Source organism: Artemia sp. Qi Xiang Cuo, chromosome 2 (genome assembly GCF_049724085.1).
Source record: "Artemia sp. Qi Xiang Cuo chromosome 2, ASM4972408v1, whole genome shotgun sequence".
NCBI lineage: Eukaryota > Metazoa > Arthropoda > Branchiopoda > Anostraca > Artemiidae > Artemia > Artemia sp. Qi Xiang Cuo.
Window position 1 is genome coordinate 60,693,547 of NC_142795.1, and position 17,462 is coordinate 60,711,008.

Sequence of the window (17,462 nt, forward strand, 5' to 3'; positions counted from 1 at the left end):
TTGTCAACTGCTACCCCTGTGCCTTTTATATTTTAAATATACTGTAATATTCATGTTGTGGGCAAAACGTGCCTCTGTGTGGCAGTATTTCCCAAAAACCTAGGGCTTTATGCAAGGTATCTTTATAGCTTTAAGGTGATCGTTAGGGTGAAGAATTTTTGCTTAGTCACATTTTAGCCCTATTTACACCGCAACTGTTGTATTGCACTATGAAATGTCTGAAATGAATATTTACTGGTGACGGAATCCCTTTTATTGCTTAAAAATTTTTATTTGAATGAGCCCTCCCCCAGTTACTGAAAGACCACTGGTTCGATGGGATCATGCCCGGAGGTAAAATGTGCATTCGTGACTATCCTTTTCAGGAAATAAATCCTCGTATAATCTTTTGTACATAGTACACAAATATGTTGAATTTGACGGTGTAATTTTCATTGAAATCACACCAATTTCGGGGTGTTTTTACCATTGTATAAAATTATTAAAATTTTGTTATGTTAATTACTATTTATTATTGATTTAGCCAGGGAAAATTAATGTTTCCCAGCAATAACACCTCCCCCCTGAACTGAATCTGTATGCAACTTAGAGCCAAGTGATAAGCTTACGTTAATGACTTTAATAAAAATACCTCAACAACAAGACAAAAAAAAAAAAAATTACATGTATTTTGTGCTGATAAAAGCAAGATTTTGTACTGTGTGATCATGTTTTTATTTGCAACTGAAGTTTAACATCTTTTATCTATGGTCAGTTGTGTTTAAACTCCAAAGGCGTTATTGTATCATTTCAGTTTGTCGCATAGATGAGTGGTGTGAATCCAACTAGGCGGAGTTAGATTTCACCATCTATTAAAGGTTAATGCTAGAGTAAAATAGAATTTACAGCCAATTGAATTTTAACGTCCAGTAGTCCGTTTGGGCTACCTAAACTATTCCCGTGGGAAGCCAAAGCCATCTTTTGTATTAAAAAAGTGAAAACTTCTTTCCCTGTTGTAATAACGAATGAGGACTTAGAAAAATGTTTTACTTTTTATCGAAAAGAAAGTAATTGCTTTCGGTTGGAAAATTTTGCTGCCTAAAATATATTTGACAGTGTAGTACTTGCCATTCCTCGATTATTCCTTCTTTTTCAAGTTTTTGGTTTGTTTCCTGGCCTCTTCTTAACCAACTTGCCGGAGCTTTTTGACGAACAATTGATTCTTAATTAATAATCCAAATAATAAGGAAGGCGGTAATAATATTAGAAATTCTACTAAAAACGCAATAAATTTTTTTTTTTCAACCGGCTTTAACAAAAACAGAAAAAAAGAAGAAAATCTAAGTTTCAAATAAAACTAATGAGACAGACTGGTTAAAAGCGGAAAAAAGGGGGATTTTGTGAACTCAGGAAGCTCTTGGGATAAATGAATGACATTCTTGGTTATGAATCAAGAATTGCAATCGAGGCATGGGAAGGTTTTCTCACGAATCAACGTTCTCGACTTCCTTCGATCTAAGATCGACCTTTCGTTAATTTGAGAACATTTTGTGCCAGCAGATGAAACTTTTAGAAATAGATCTAGTGCCCAAATCAGGGCCCATGAAGGTGTTTTCTAGAACCTGCCCACTGTTTTCCCATAGGTAAGCTTTAAAAAAATTTACGAACATAGATTATAACTTGAAAAATGAAATAAATGTGGCTGTTAAATTCCATCTCAAGTCTTAATGCCAAATCCTACAGACAAAGCAAATCAGACTCTAATCTGAACCAAACTAATCTGAAACTCTCTTTTGTTATTTTTCCTGTTCAAGACTTTTTTCTCTCAATCTATAAAATCTTTACCAATATGGTGATATCAGGGGGTGAGAAAGAAGGAGCTAAAACACTTATAGGCACTCATTCAGGCAATATAATCGTTTCTAGAAGGTACATACACCTAGCACTACAACTTTTCAGGTTAGTAACATCTGTATTTTAGCGATATATTAAATAGCAATATGGCTAATAAAACATCATCATAAATTATATTAAGGAGTTAATTTTGTAGAAAATGAGATGAGATAAAAAAAAAAACAAAGCAAGTGAGACGCAAACTATTTAAAGATTTTTCTCTGCAGTTTGATCGGGTAACAGGATTGAAGATACTGGTCCTCAGACCTCAAGACCCTTCGGGTGGGGGTTCAGAGGGTCCATGGCCGTGATTCCCAACTTGGGGCGCAGGCTCCACCGGTGGAGCATGGCAATATTTTGGTGGGCCATGGGCAGGTTGTAAACCCTCCCGCTGACTATGCTTTAGAACCTTGATTTTTTTTTTTTTCATGCGAATGATGTCACATTCATATGCATTTAAAAAGCAAAAAAGATTCATGATATTATTGCAATGATGTCATGCCTTGTATAAAAGATGTTGTATTTAGACATTATTTTTCATTAGTTTAAAATATATCTAGAGGACGACTCAAAAAAAGATACTAAGCTAATGGCCTTTCAAGCTTCCTTATACACGTAAAATTTTGAATAACAAAATTCAAATATCATGAGGGGGGCATCAGGATTTTGAAATGCCTAGATGGGGCATGGCCCGAAATTGGTTGGGAACTTTTCGTCTATGGTTGCAATGGGAATGTTAAATATTGAGTATTAATGGCTATTAAGGCAAAAAAAAAAAAAACAATACTTCGAGTACCCAACCAAACTAAGCTCCGTTACAGATTGGGAAGACTGCCTTATATTTCGAGCCGTAAACATTAGACTGAACTCTCTTTTGGCTGTCCATTCAGCTGAGCTAAGCAATATATTTAGATAAAGACAAGAAAAGGCTTAGCAAGAATTTAGAAATGAATCTTTCGGAGGCACAATTCCCAAAGGTCACTTTCTTATTTTTAGATCTAGCGTCAAAGCAATTGATTGGTTGACTGATAAATTTGTAAATTCCTGTTGTTATCCGTAGGATTTGTGCAAAAAAAAGATGTTATTGAATATTTGAAGATTTTTTGTTTTTGAGACCAAATTGACTAAAGCGGCTTTCGCACGACGTGTGTAATTCTCTGTGCTAAATGGTTAAGTTACTTTAAGTATGACCTTTCACACTTCAACAAGTCCTTTCACACTAGGCTGGCGTAAAAATCCATAAACTTAAACATAATCATCGTCTAAACTCGACACAATCATCATAAGCAAACTATTTAAAAATTAAAAATATGGAACGGAGATGGAGATTCAAGACAGCATGAAAGACTTCCTGGGAAAAGTTTATTGATTCGTTTTCAGAATTTATTAATTGCTCGTCCAGAAACTCCATTTTATTATAACCATTACTCCATTTTATATGCTATTATAACGTAGCATAAACTTATGTAACGTAAAATTTTAAATAGAGCTCGAGTGTGAGTGTACTTAGCTCTGCCTCCGTTACTGAAAAAATTCGTTCTTTAGGAGACTGTACGACTACGTTACGTAATACAAAGTTTTCAAGTTATGTTAGTGTTAAAGGTTCAACTTCTATCCGCTGACGGTTACTTTACTGTTAAAACTTATATCTTCTGTTTGACTATTGTCTATTGTTTGTTTTATGGACTTGATTTAATGGATTTCTGAAGAGCTAAAATAAAACACTCAAAATATTTTTGGATCGTCTGAGTTTACAGTATGTATTGTGTCTAGTTGCTAAAGATTTTACCTCATAAAGCCCATGATTTACTTGGTTTAGCTTTCAAGTGATGAAACCAAGATAGGGACTAGCTTTATTTTCAGCGTCCTAAATCCAAACCCAAGCTTACACCAAAGGGTAAAAACAAGCTGGGAGACTCAGTGTTTGATAAGAAGCAGCTGGAGTATCTTAGCCGAATCCTGTTAGTCAAAACTGGAGGAGCCAGGGAGGAGTCTAAAGAAAATGATGACATTGATGAAGATCTAACCTCTGAAGAAATTGGAAAGATAGACTTCGATGATATGAATTTGTTTTTGTATCGTCTTGAGTCTGATTTTTCTGACAAACAGAATCAGCTGGAAAAGATGCTTTTTGGTGGCAAGGTATATGGATGCTTTCACTTGCTTGACTTCTTTTTAATGCATCATAGTTATAATACTTTTTAACTATTCTGTCTGTATCCGGTGAATGTAATTTGCTATACGTGCTTTTAAGCAGAAGTGCATGCATTTACTAAATATTTTCTGTTCAGTCATAGATAAACTGTTAAGGTAGCCCAGAGCCATATGCTGTAACTTGCTTCATTCAAAGGGATGAGGGAGAGAATTCCACAAGATTACAAAATTACTTGCAATGTATATGTAAGTTCAAGGATTTTTCGGAGAACTTAGTGGAAAACTCGATGTTTCACCGCCTTTGCACGTGCCTTTTGTAGCCCCCTTCCCCCGTAGATCATAAAATATTTCCTCTCAGGCAGAATGTGCCTTATCAATGAACATATCTCTGTGGAGTCCACGCAAGAAGACTTGAAAAAAGAAGAAGCAAAGGAAGTAGAGAACAAGAGGAATGTATATGGTAGTGTCTCTTAAAAAAAAGAAATGAAAATACGAAAACTGCAAGTGATAGTATGATCTTACATAATTAGTATTCACAATTTTGAAGCTAGGTAAGAAGTCTCACTTACGTTATGATTTCCAAAATGTTTAAAGCTTAAATAAAACTTCTAAAAGTCTTAGCTATTAAAAATGCATGTAAAGTTTGTCTTCTAAGATTTACTAGTATTGCTTTCAGTCCGAATTTCTGAAAATCAGATTAACAAAAAAGAAAGCACTTATAGTCACTTTTTATTATTACACAAACTCAGCTACTGCATGCTTGCATGGCCCTTTCAGATTTTAAACTACTGCAGTCTATGAGACCACACATGTATAAAATCAACAGACTGAAAATGAAACTCGTGACATTGAAGGTGGTTCTGCTGACTGCTGACTTTGCTCATTTTTGCTTGGGTTACATATGTTACTCATTATTAAAACCTTCTTTATAACTATTAATTAAAAAACACTTTTTCCACGAAATAAGTTTTTCAAAGAAAAGTAAAGAACTCCATTAAACAAAAATTGAGCAAAAATAAAATCCAATAATCTACCAAGCGTGAAACTACGACAAATCGGCATCGATAAATAAATGAAACCCAAAACGAACAGAAATTACAATAAATAACCGAGTCAAATTCCAAACGAGCAGAAATTAACATAAGTTGGGCGCAAAACCCCTATGCCTTCCCAAGGCCAGAACAAAATTTGCACTTTACTGAAAAAAATATAAATGTTTTTACTTTTATAACTTCAATAAATCAAATAATATTTAAATTTTGAGTACTAAATATAAGTATATGTATATTAAACTGACAATGCACATTCATTTTTATTTTTCAGGAAAGTGCAAATTTTGTTCTGGGCATAACTTAAAAACCTTGCCCTGAGTGCTGTGGGGTTGTATCCTCCTCAAAAACATATATTCTATCTGGAAATCAACTACACTAACAAAATGGCTATCTCAAAATTTTTATTGGATGTGTTTGGGGGAATGATGAGCGTGGGGGGGGGGGCTAATTGCCCTCCAATCACTTTTGACTATTAAAAAAGCACTAGCCCTTTGAATTTCCAATTGAATGAGCTTTTTAAAGTTTCTACGACAACGCCTTCTATAAAACCTTATAAGCCCCCAGGGCATAACTTAAAACCCTTGCCCTGAGGGTTTTGGGGGATTGTTCTCCTCAAAAACATATTTTCTACCTGGAAATCAAGTACGCTGAACAAAATGGCTATCTCAAAACTTTGATTGGATGTGTTTGGGGGAATGATGGGTTGGGGGGGGCTAGTTGCCCTCCAATTACTTCCGACTATTAAAAAGGGCACTAGCCCTTTGAATTTCCAATCAAATGAGCCTTTATTGAAGTTTCTACGACAACGCCTTCTATAAAAACCTTATATGCCCCCAGGGCATAACTTAAAACCTTTGCCCTGAGGGTTGTGAGGGAGTGTCCTCCTCAAAAACATATTTTCTATCTGAAAATCAACTACGCTGAACAAAATGGCTATCTCAAAATTTTGATTGGATGTGTTTGGGGGAATGATGGGCGGGGGGGGGGGCTAGTTGCCCTCCAATCACTTTTGACTTTTAAAAAGGTAATAGCCCTTTGAATTTCCAATCGAATGAACCCCTTTTGAAGTTTTTACGACAACGCCTTCTATAAAAACTATATGCCCCTAGGGCATAACTTAAAACCCTTGTACTGAGGGTTGTGGGGGAGTGTCCTCCTCAAAAACATATTTTCTATCTGGAAATCAACTAGCCTACGCTGAACAAAATGGCTATCTCAAAATTTTGATTGGATGTGTTTGGGAGAATGATGGGCGGGGGGGGGGGGGCGCTAGTTGCCCTCCAATCACTAGCCCTTTGAAATTTCCAATCGAAAGAGCCTGTTTTGAAGTGTCTACGACAATGCCTTCTATAAAAACCGTATTTGCCCCCAGAGCATAACTTACAACTCGTGCCCTGAGGGCTGTGGGGGGAATGTCCTACTCAAAAATATAATTTCTATCTGAAAATCAATTACGCTGAACAAAATGGCTATCTCAAAATTTTGATTGGATGTGTTTGGGGGACTGATGGACGTGGGGGGGGGAGAGTTGTCCTTCAGTCACTTTCAAGTATTAAAAAGGGTACTAGTTCTTCGAATTTCCAATCGAATGAGCCTTTTTTGAAGCTTCTATGACAACACCTTCTATAAAGACCTTTTATGCCCCCAGGGCATAACTTAAAACCCTTGCCCTGAGGGTTTTGGGGGAGTGTCCTCCTCAAAAACATATTTTCTATCAGGAAATCAACTACGCTGAACAAAATGGCTATCTCAAAATTTTGATTGGATGTGTTTGGGGGAATGATGGGCGCAGGGGGGGGGGGGCTACTTGCCGTCCAATCACTTTCAACTATTAAAAACGGTACTAGCCCTTTGAATTTCCAATCGAATGAGCCCTTTTTGAAGTTTCTACGACAACGCTCTATAAAAAACCTTATATGACCTCAGGGCATAACTTAAAACCCTTGCCCTGAGGGTTTTGGGGGAGTGTCCTCATCAAAAATATATTTTCTATCTGGAAATCAATTACGCTGAACAAAATGGTTATCTCAAAATTTGGATTGGATGTGTTTGGGGGACTGATGGGCGTGGGTGGGGGCTAGTTGCCCTTCAGTCACTTTCAACTTTTAAAAAGGGTACTAGTTCTTCGAATTTCCAATCGAATAAGCCTTTTTTGAAGCTTCTATGACAACGCCTTCTATAAAGACCTTATATGCCCCCAGGGCATAACTTAAAACCCTTGCCCTGAGGGTTGTGGGGGAGTGTCCTCCTCAAAAATATATTTTCTATCTGAAAATCAATTACGGTTAACAAAATGGCTATCTCAAAATTTTGATTGGATGTGTTTAGGGGAATGATGGGCGCGGGAGGGGACTAGTTGCCCTCCAATCACTTTCGACTATTAAAAAGGGTACTAGTCCTTCGAATTTCCAATCGAATGAGCCTGTTTTGAAGTTTCTACGACAACGCCTTCTATAAAAACCTTATATGCCCCCAGGGCATAACTTAATACCCTTGCCCCTAGGGTTGTGGGAGAGTGTCCTCCTCAATAACATATTTTCTCTCTTGAAATTGACTACGCTGAACAAAATGGCTATCTCAAAATTTTGATTGGATGTGTTTGGGGGAATGATGGGCGTGGGGGGAGGGGGCTAGTTGCCATCCAATCACTTTCGACTATTAAAAAGGGCACTAGCCACTCCAATTTCTAATTGAATAAGCCCTTTTCGAAGTTTCTACGACAACTCCTTCGATACCAAGTGCCCGGGTATGGAGAAAAAAGAAAAAAAAAAAAAACACATTGTGCCCACATCGTTCTTTACTTAGGCAGCGCTAGTGCGCTGCCTATGATTAAAACTCATGCTACTAATGAAAAACTCATCGGGTCCTTGATACCACTGGGGATAATGAGGTGGTCCTGATTTGTAATATTTTGTGAGACTCCCAGATGGGCGAGGTCATTGTATATAATAAGGATCTTAATCTAATTTGGAGTATCCTTATTTTCTCTTTGTTTTTTTCTTCGAGGGCTATTTTTGTTAATAATTCTTATTTTATGTATCTTGATGACATGTTGAAACTTTCTAAGTTACTTTTTGCTATATACATGCTGAGTGGGCTCGAATTACCTCATTCGTGGAGAGCAAAGTTAGGCACATCTTCACTATGGCCATTTGACACGATCTTTGGGATTATTAGTTTCTTTTTTAGCCTTTCATTAAGGCACCTTTTTATTTATTTAGCAAAGTTTCGGGTTTTAAACTTTCCTGCAAAAAAAAAACGAAATTTCGTTGTTATATATTTTTTAGTCCAAGCTTTTTGCAAATTGTTTCACTTTAAATCACAATATACAATCCCATAAATTTATTCATACTGCATTATTTTTTAACTTAACGTGAATTTTTTAATTCTATTGCAGACCCTCAAATGTTTAATTGTATTCCCCTTGTTAAGTTTGAGCCCTCAAATCCTTTAACAAGGTTCAAGCTTCATTAGGGTCTAATATAAAAAGGAAGTGAATACACTTAAAATACACTGCTTTGTGAGGAAACGCTCATCAAGCTCCGTAAATATGAAAAGATTCTTTACTAACATGCATTATGACTCCCACATTCACTCTTCGACTACGTGCATTCTTAATGTAATATATAATCAATGATTTGTTTGCATCTATTATTTTTAGAGGTTCAGTTATTATTTGAGAGCATTAATAAAAACAAAAATTCGTTTTTCGATTTCTCTTTTTATATTTTTAGGAAAACAAAGACTCAAAGAATTGGGAGATCAAAAAGCCGGTTTGTTCAGATGGTTTCACGGCAAAAGTTGCCCATTTACAACAGAAGTTTGAAGCTAATGCACCAGCTGTGGAGAGCAAGAAGCCAAAGGAACTAGTACGTGCAATCGGTAAGTGGAAGTTTACCTCTTTGAAAGCACGAAAACGGGAATGACTCCTTAAAGTGAAAAGAGGTTTAAGATAATCCACTATTTTGTAATTGTACTCATTTTTTAAAGCATATCCCAGGAAGGCTCGTTTTAAACATATTACTCATATCTACGTGCTTTTTATCAATTTTACCATCCAAAAGTGCCATAAAGCACTAAAAACAGCACTTTTGGTACCACCTCTTAAGTGGTAGAGTTTTGTTCCAAATTATGGTAATTTGCTATTTCCAAACGTTACAACATCTTTTATTTTCGAATACAATTTTCAAATATCCCTTAACTTACCTAGCAAGCACTGTTCCTATTCAAATAGGATTTTCCAATTTTTTTCTTCATTGATAAATGTTGCACGCACATTTTCAAATCTCTTGACTTTGGATTTTAAATTATCTTTGCAGTTTTGAACGGGGCCCCTACACCAATTTTACAATAGTGTCTCCCAAAATAACGTCTTTCAAGTAAAATATATCGTAAATTTGTGTAATTATGAATTATTCCATGGACTTGGCTTTAATTCCTGTAGAAATTGCATCATTTATGTAAGCAGTAGTGTTTGGTCTTTTCACTTAAAAGATTAAATCAAATATTTTGAATGCGTTTTTTTTATTCTAACCAGGTATGAATGCATTAAAAAAAACTTGAAAATTAATAGGAAAACTAAAAAATAAAATTTGGGGCTGTATTGGATTTCTGGATAATACATTAGTGAAAATTTTATTCTGTATGTAGGCTACTATTGACCTCTGTTTCCCTAGTCTAACGGTTTTTGCGATTAATGATGCCCCTGGTGCCCTATATACAGGGAGACAGTGTCAGCCCATCTATTTCATCCATTGGCTTTCCTGAGCGCCGAAATTAGTAATCAGCATTCCTGGTTCTCGATTCCTCGGGTTTCGAAATTAGCAAGCTGCTGCCACGGCTTCAGGTCCAAAGAAGCCCGATTTGGGTACCGAAAACTGTACCGAAATTTGGGTACCGATTTGGGTACTTTTATCGATTTGCATTTTTAGGTCACCCTAATGCATAATATGTTGTATTTTGTCTTGATGTCCAAGTATCGTTATCAAAAAAGCTACCCAATATCTATTTTGCCACAACATTCTCCAAACAAACGTGCTCTTGATAAATAAAGTAGCATGTCCAATAGTAACATTTGCCTCGGGATATTTTTTCATGTATATGTTAAGTTTTCTGACGGAAGACTTACATTTTGCTATCAAACAGTTTGTGGTAACGAACTGTAAGTAAGGAGCGGTGCGGCTCAATAGTAACCAAAACTCTAAAACAGAATTTTGACATTAAAAGACATGTCAAAAGGATTAGCTTATTATGTTGATTCCAAATATATGTATAAATCATTAAGCTTAGTGTTACCCATCAAAACTTACATGCCTGAGAGAATTTGCCTGATTTTTGAAATAGAAGGGGAACACCCCCTAAAACTCAAGGTATCCTAATGGAAGTCGCGCCATCAGATTCAGCGTGTCCGATAACCCTATTGTAGAAGTTTCAAGCTACCTGCAAAAATGTGGAAATTTGTATATTTTGCCAGAAGAAAGATCACGGATGCGTGTTTATTTTTTTTTTTCGTCAGGTGTGATAACATCGAACCAATAGTCCTAGAATATTAAGAAAGGGCTCATTCGAGCTGTAATTAAAGTTCTAGTGCCCTTTTTAAATGACCAAAAATATTGGAGGGCAACTGGCCCCCTCTCACTTAGCTTTTTTCCTAAAGGTTATCCGATCAAAATTCTGAGATAGGCACTTTTGTTCAGCATAGTTGAAAAGCCAGTAACTATGTCTTTGAGGATGACATAATCCCCCACACCCCCTATGGATAGATTTGTAAGTCATAAAATTTGCCCATTGTTTACGTATAGAATTTCTTATTGGGAAGTATACAGACATTTTTCGGGGGGGGGGGGTAGTGACTTTTTCTACAAGAAGGATTTTTCACGGGAATAATTTTTCGTGGGGAGGAAAGTTCCCGGGGGTGAACTTTCCAAGAGAAATTTTGTACCGGGGGAATTTGCCAGGATTCCTATATATTTTTTTTTTATTTGTCTTACTTTCTCTTTGCCAATTCAATTTTATATCTGGATATATTAGGGAGAATTGTCCGGGGAAAATATCTACCCGGGTTAAAATTGTCTAGATTATCTTTCCGTAGGGAGGGGGATTTTCTACAGGATAAATTCTCCATGGGGGAGTTTTCCACAGCATAACTTCTCCAGATGGAATTTTCTGTGAGAGCGCCTTTCCACTAGGGGGCAAGGGGAGGTATCTGTGGGAAGAATTTTATACTGAGGAGAATTTTTGGCATGATTTTAAAAATAATCAGCAATAAAAGTCTTTTTCAAACGAAACTGGGGTACGAAAAAATTTCAGTCGTAATCTGCAAGAAATATTCCGGGGATAATTTTCAGCTAGAATGGAATTGTCTGGGAGTAATTTTCCTGGTTGGAGGGGGGTATTTTATATGGGGAAAACTTTACATGGAGGTATTTACCGTGAAGGGAAGGAATTTTCCATGGAGGGGGAAGCCGGATTTCCCGGCTTTATTTAAAAAAGATCAGAAATTCAGGGTTCGGACTCGCCTATAAATTCCAATAAATTCTTATATTTTAATGCACTCCTATAAAATGCCTATGTTTTGGCTAAAATCCTATTATTCCTTTATTTTTGGCTGAAGATCACCAAGAACATTGCTCATTATTTGCAATTTTCACTGCTCTTTAAGTAAGCCAAGATGTGCTTTTCTTTGCTTTCGACTCTGCTTGTAGACTGTGCTGTCTTTCGGTGTAGATCGATAATTAATTACAACTGTTGAGCTGTTTGAACTTAACTCATGCTTTGTGTTGGGATTAGTAAGCTGCTTCTGCCTGGGCTATGCTGTTATGTTGACTTAGTAGCCTATATTTTGTTTCTTGTCATGTTGGGCCTGTCCGAAATGAGCGAAGATCAGTATATAGGCTAGCAGTCTCTGCTTAATGAGACTGAGTTTTTGCGACTTATGCGTTTCCTGACTGAACGCTATAAAAGGCTGATGCGAATACGGCCAAGTTTCGGGCATATCCACATTTTTCTTTTTATGGCCTTTTTATCGCGGGGTGCTATTTTGCAGGTGATGCTTGGTAATTAAGTATGGGGCCTACCAAGTTGAATAGTTCATGGCTTGCTAAGACGGATTGCAGCGGTAAAAAGATTGGCGAGTGGTGTAAGACTGGGAACGACCAGTACTCGTTCTTTTGCAAACTCTGCTTGAAATATCTTGGTTGCACAGCTGGGGTTGCTCAGCTAAACCAACATGTGCGATCTGCAGGAGACAAAGCCGCAGTTCCGGCTCAACTACTTCCACTACAGCTTGACCTGACCGGACAATCTCGAGTTGATGAAACAACGAAGGATAATCCATTAGTTAGTACAAACATGTTTTGTGAGCGTGATGCCGCTTATAAAGCTGAGTTAATATGGGCACCAATACAGAGTTCCATGTCTGCTAACTCTTCAGACCATATTGTCGAAACCTCCCATGCGATGTTCCCCCGTAAGATCCCAGACGGAATGTCCCTATGTGCGAAGAAACTCGCGTATCTGATCACCGATGCGCTGCATCCTTACTGTAAGCAAATGCTTGTGAAGGACATTCAGTCATATTTTGTACTCGAATATGACAAGACAACCAACAACGCTGGTATGAAAGAGTTACAGATACGTGTTCGATATTGGTCCTCATTGAAATCCAGAGCAGACATTTATGCACAAGTTTTATAGACCACGTGACAAGTGATGACCTGTATAGGAAGATTATGTCAGCCATTGAGCAGAATCAGCTGCCACTTGAAAAACTGATCACGCTTAGAAGTGACGGACGAAACGTCAACAAAAGCGTTTGGAACAAGTTTAATGCCAAAAAAAGAAAGTGGCGGGAAAGGGAATGTTGAACATTGGTACTTACAACATCCATATAATTCATAACACTTTCTTGAAAGGTCTTCAGGTATTCGGAGAAGAAAGTTCCGACTTTGTTATTCTTGTGCATTTATTTTTTGACGGCTGGCCTGCACGTTGTAAAGACTATCGAAAGTGCCAAAAGAAATGGGAATTCAAGAAAATGCTCTCATGAAGCATGTCCCAAGCCACTGGCTGTCGGGCATACCCTCGCTAAAATCATACAGCAGTGGCCAGCACTTTTCGAGTACTTCCTGAACTTCGTACCGAGAGAGAAAAAACTGAAGAATCTTCTGTCCACTCCCAAATTTCTGAAGATTGTGACTTATATCAAAAGTGCGACGATGAAGGCCCAACTCGAGTTTGTTCTAGCCTCAGCAGAACTGTTCATGAGTTTCACCCAGCTGTTCCAGAAAGAAAAGCCTCTCATTCATGTTCTGCACTGAGAGATCAAAAGACTAGTAGTGACGCTTTGTGGACGGGTCTTTACTCCAGATTTCGTGACCAAGACTGAAAATTTCTCACCAAAAATGTTGAACCTTGCTGAAAAATTATGCAGAAAAGCCCATAGTTTCAGAAAATGTGGAACGAGCTTTTGGTAAGAAAGCAACGCTGAAAGACAAGGCTATTTTCTGTGTCAATGTGCGGAAACATTTTATTGCGGGTATTCGCCATATATTGGACAAATGTCCTCTGGAAAAGGATGGTTTTCTAGAGGCTTTACGCTGTTTGAGTCCGATCAACATGAAGGATTCAAGAAGCATTGCAGACATAGCGGTTGTGGCACGCGAGATTGCGATTGGAGTAAGCTCAGACGTCGCCCAGGCTGAGTGGCTGCTTTTGCGAAAGAAAATTGGACCCCGTGAGGACATTACTCGGATCCATCGTTTTTGGAGCCATTATTTTGGACTGGTGAATGAGCGCGGGGACATCAAGTACCTGGAACTTAACAAGCTTATCAAAGCGGTGCTGACGTTGTCGCATGGCACCGCAGATGTTGAGCGTGGGTTCTCGCGTTCTGGTAGGATTCTCGGTGAAGACCAGGCCTTGATGTCTGAACGCCTTTTGGATGCAAGACTCATGGTATATGACACGTTGAGGCTTTATGGAGGAAAACCAGAACGGTTTCTTATTACAAAAGAGTTGTTGAATCTTGCACGTTCCACATGGTCTCTGTATCAACAATATCTGGATAAAAGAAAAAGAAGAGCTATCCGAGAAGGAGAAAGCAGCTTTCGAAGAGGACAGCAAGCGGAAGTTACAGGAGGTCCACGACAAAAAGAGAGAAATAGAAGACCTCGAAAGCAAAAGGAAAATACTTAGAGCATCAGAGCGAGAAAAGAGAACACTAGCAGATACTCTACTTCAGGAAGCGACCGACAGAATGAAGAAGGCTACCGAGTCCAAGAGTTCCATAGACATTGCCCTAGCTGTTTCTTTGTTCGAAGCAGCTGTGAAGTCCAGAACAAGTGAAAGAGAGCAGATGGTGGAATCTGCGAGAATGGAGCAGTCATTTGCAATGAGAAAAACTGACCTCATATCGAAATTGATGCCCAAGAAGCTGCAAGAGTGATTCCAAATATTTTACCTGTATCAGTCAATCGTTGGCACAGTATGTGTATCTGATTTTTTACTGTTTTTTACTATTTGTACAGTTTGTATTTGACATAAAAAAAAAACTATAATTTGAAACGAACCGACCTGTCCGAACCCTGGAAATTATAATTTAAAAAAACAGGTTTCTTCAACTGAAAGTGAGGAGCAACATCAAAACTTAAACCGTACAGAAATTATTACGTATATGAGAGGAGTTACCCCTCTTCAACACCTCGGTCTTTACGCTACTTAATCAAATTATTAACTAATCATTGTCTTTGATTTATGAAGTGGGAAAATGGCTCTAAAATTGCAGTAACGACATTTCCTGAAACTATTTAATAGGTCTGTGATTATTTGAACAGTCGTTCATTATTATCAACAACAAAAGCATATCATTATCTCTTTTGTTTATTACAGTTTTATAGGAAAGAAAAACAATTTTATGTATTTATGAATTCAGCTCTTAGAAACATTTTTTTTAGATTTTTCTGTGTTGCCAATAAAGCTATTTTTTTTTTACCCTAACTGGTATTACAGAGCCTAAATTCAGTGAACTTTCCAGAGTAAATTTTACACGGGGGGGGGGGTTGCCAAAATTATTATGCAAATTTTGTTTAATTTTTTTATGTACAGTGAACCAAATTCAAAACTGCATTAGTTGAAAAATGTTCAAAAATTAAATTTAAAAAAAAAGTTTTTTTTAACTGAAAGTAAGGAGCAACATTAACGAACAGAAATTATTCCGTTTATGAATGGGTTGTCCCCTCCTTAACGCCTCGCTCTTTACGCTAAACTTTTTTATTACTTTAAAAAGTAGAGTTTTGACAAACAGTCTTTAACTTAAAGAGCGGGGCGTTGAGGAGGGTACAGCTCCTTTCATGTATGGAATAATTTCTGCTCGTTTTAAGTTTTAATGTCGCTCCTTACTTTCAGTTAAAAATAATTGCTTTTTTTATTTAATGTCATTTAACAGATAGTATTCTTTTCATTTATAAGATGAGATGAAATTGTATAGAAATTTTTATTTCGTAAAATGAACGATATTTTAGACCAGCTAAGCTTGACAAAGAAAAATGGTAGTCAATAAAAAACGAGTATAATTCCAATTTGAAAATAACTGATTGTTTTTAAGGTTATTCTTGTTTTATTTTGTCTGTTGGGCTTTTGTTTGTGTCTTACACATTATATCCCTTTTGGACTGAAGACGGTCGAGCAGAGGTCTCAACCGAAACATTTGTATACTCTTCTTCTTTTTTTCACTGACTGGAATTATCTGCGTATTCTCTTTGTTATAGAATTTTTTCATTTTCTCACTTCGTAATATGTTCCATTTTTGAACTCAGCTTGACAATTTTTTTTTTCTTGAAGTAAAATCTCCAGTTTAATTTTTTAGTTAGGTCTAAAATTCAGCTTTCAGCGAACAACTCGGTTTTAAATGGCAATCAGAATGAAACAAGTTTTTATGCTACAATATATTTGTTAGTTGTTATGTATCTCATAAAGTAAGCATTAAAGTATCTCTGCTTCAGTGTTAAAGCCTCTCTCTTTAGTGTCAGTGCTAATAAACTCTAATTGTACCCTATATTTCTTCTTTTTTAATGCTGAAATTGACTGATCTGAAAGATAAAAGGCAGGTTACTCATTTTGAATTGATTTCTTGATAGTCCTTTATTTTTTTTTATTTTTTGAGTCTGGGTCCAAAAATTGTCTTGGAGAAAAACAAACCTTCAAAGTAGAGAGGGGTGCTGGAAGAGAAAAGAAAAACAAAAAATAACTAATGGTGTATAAAATTGTTAATTATAAGCCTCTGTTATGTTTTCGCTTAGTACCGACGGAATGAAATGCATTGGGATTATTAGAATTAATGATAGCCTTGTTTTTCTATCTACTGCTTCTAGAAGTTAGGACGTTTAGCTTTTGAAATTTATAGTATTTATATTTTCAGGTAAACTAGACGAGAGTGACTGGAATATTCAGCGACTCAAGAAGAAGGCAGAAGACCCTTTACTAAAAGCAGATACGGAGTCAAAAGTCCCTAAGTGGAACCGAGAACAATTTCATGACAAGGTTTGTTAATTCTGTTTCGTTAATGACAGGGTTGTCCCTTTTCTTAATTTATCACAAGCTATTGGGATTTTTGTTATTGATCGTGTTTACCTGTTGTATTTACTGACATTTCTAGGGATATTCTAGTCTTTTTATGTGTTTATAAGCTTTAAAGTTCTAAAAAGTTTGATTTGACATCACCCTAAGACGAAAAATCCAAATTTCTCGCAGAAACTTTTTGAAAAGCTAAAAATGTATTACGAAAAAGCAGAATGAATGGATGAGTATAGTGAGCTTGCCTTTTTAGTGATATTCTAAATAAAGTTAATAATAATTTTAATTTTTTTTTTTTTTGAAGAGGGGTTGTGACAATCCCGGGTAATTGCGCATAGAACTATCGTCATTGCCACTGTTCAAAAATACTATAGATGTCGAGGAAAATAATTAATAATGAATCAACTGTCAATGGAAGTAATTTTACCTGACTTGAGTTTTAACTGAACTAATGACTTGTACAGTTTTCTGGAATTTTCTCGACTTGAGGCCGTTGTTCATATGAGAAATAAAAAATTTGTGAAGGTTTATAATATAAACATGTGCACAAGTATTCTATCCTTCCATTTCTGAGAAAATAAGAGTTAAGTGGTCTAAGGTCTTAAGCCAGTCAAAATAGGACTATATATATACAACTGGTTATATATAAATGATTATATGATTATGTATAACAGTATATAAGTACCGCTCAAAGAGCTACACATTTCCTGCTAATGAGCGATTGAATTATAGTATAATCTGGTAATTGGGGATTTTATTAAGACCTCTAATAAAGTGACTGCTGCTAATTAGAGAACCCACTGGATTTGAGAC

At 36.6% G+C, this 17,462-nt stretch overlaps 1 protein-coding gene across 1 annotated transcript in view; it reads left to right on the forward strand.

Annotated features, from left to right (window-relative positions):
* The window catches only part of Mical (Molecule interacting with CasL), a 119,305-nt gene that overhangs the window by 62,004 nt on the left and 39,839 nt on the right, over window positions 1–17,462 (forward strand). The window contains exons 10-12 of the mRNA XM_089107393.1: window positions 3,736–4,014; window positions 8,813–8,960; window positions 16,495–16,616. Of these exons, the coding sequence (XP_088963519.1) occupies window positions 3,736–4,014; window positions 8,813–8,960; window positions 16,495–16,616 (549 nt within the window). The remainder of the gene's footprint in view (window positions 1–3,735; window positions 4,015–8,812; window positions 8,961–16,494; window positions 16,617–17,462) is intronic.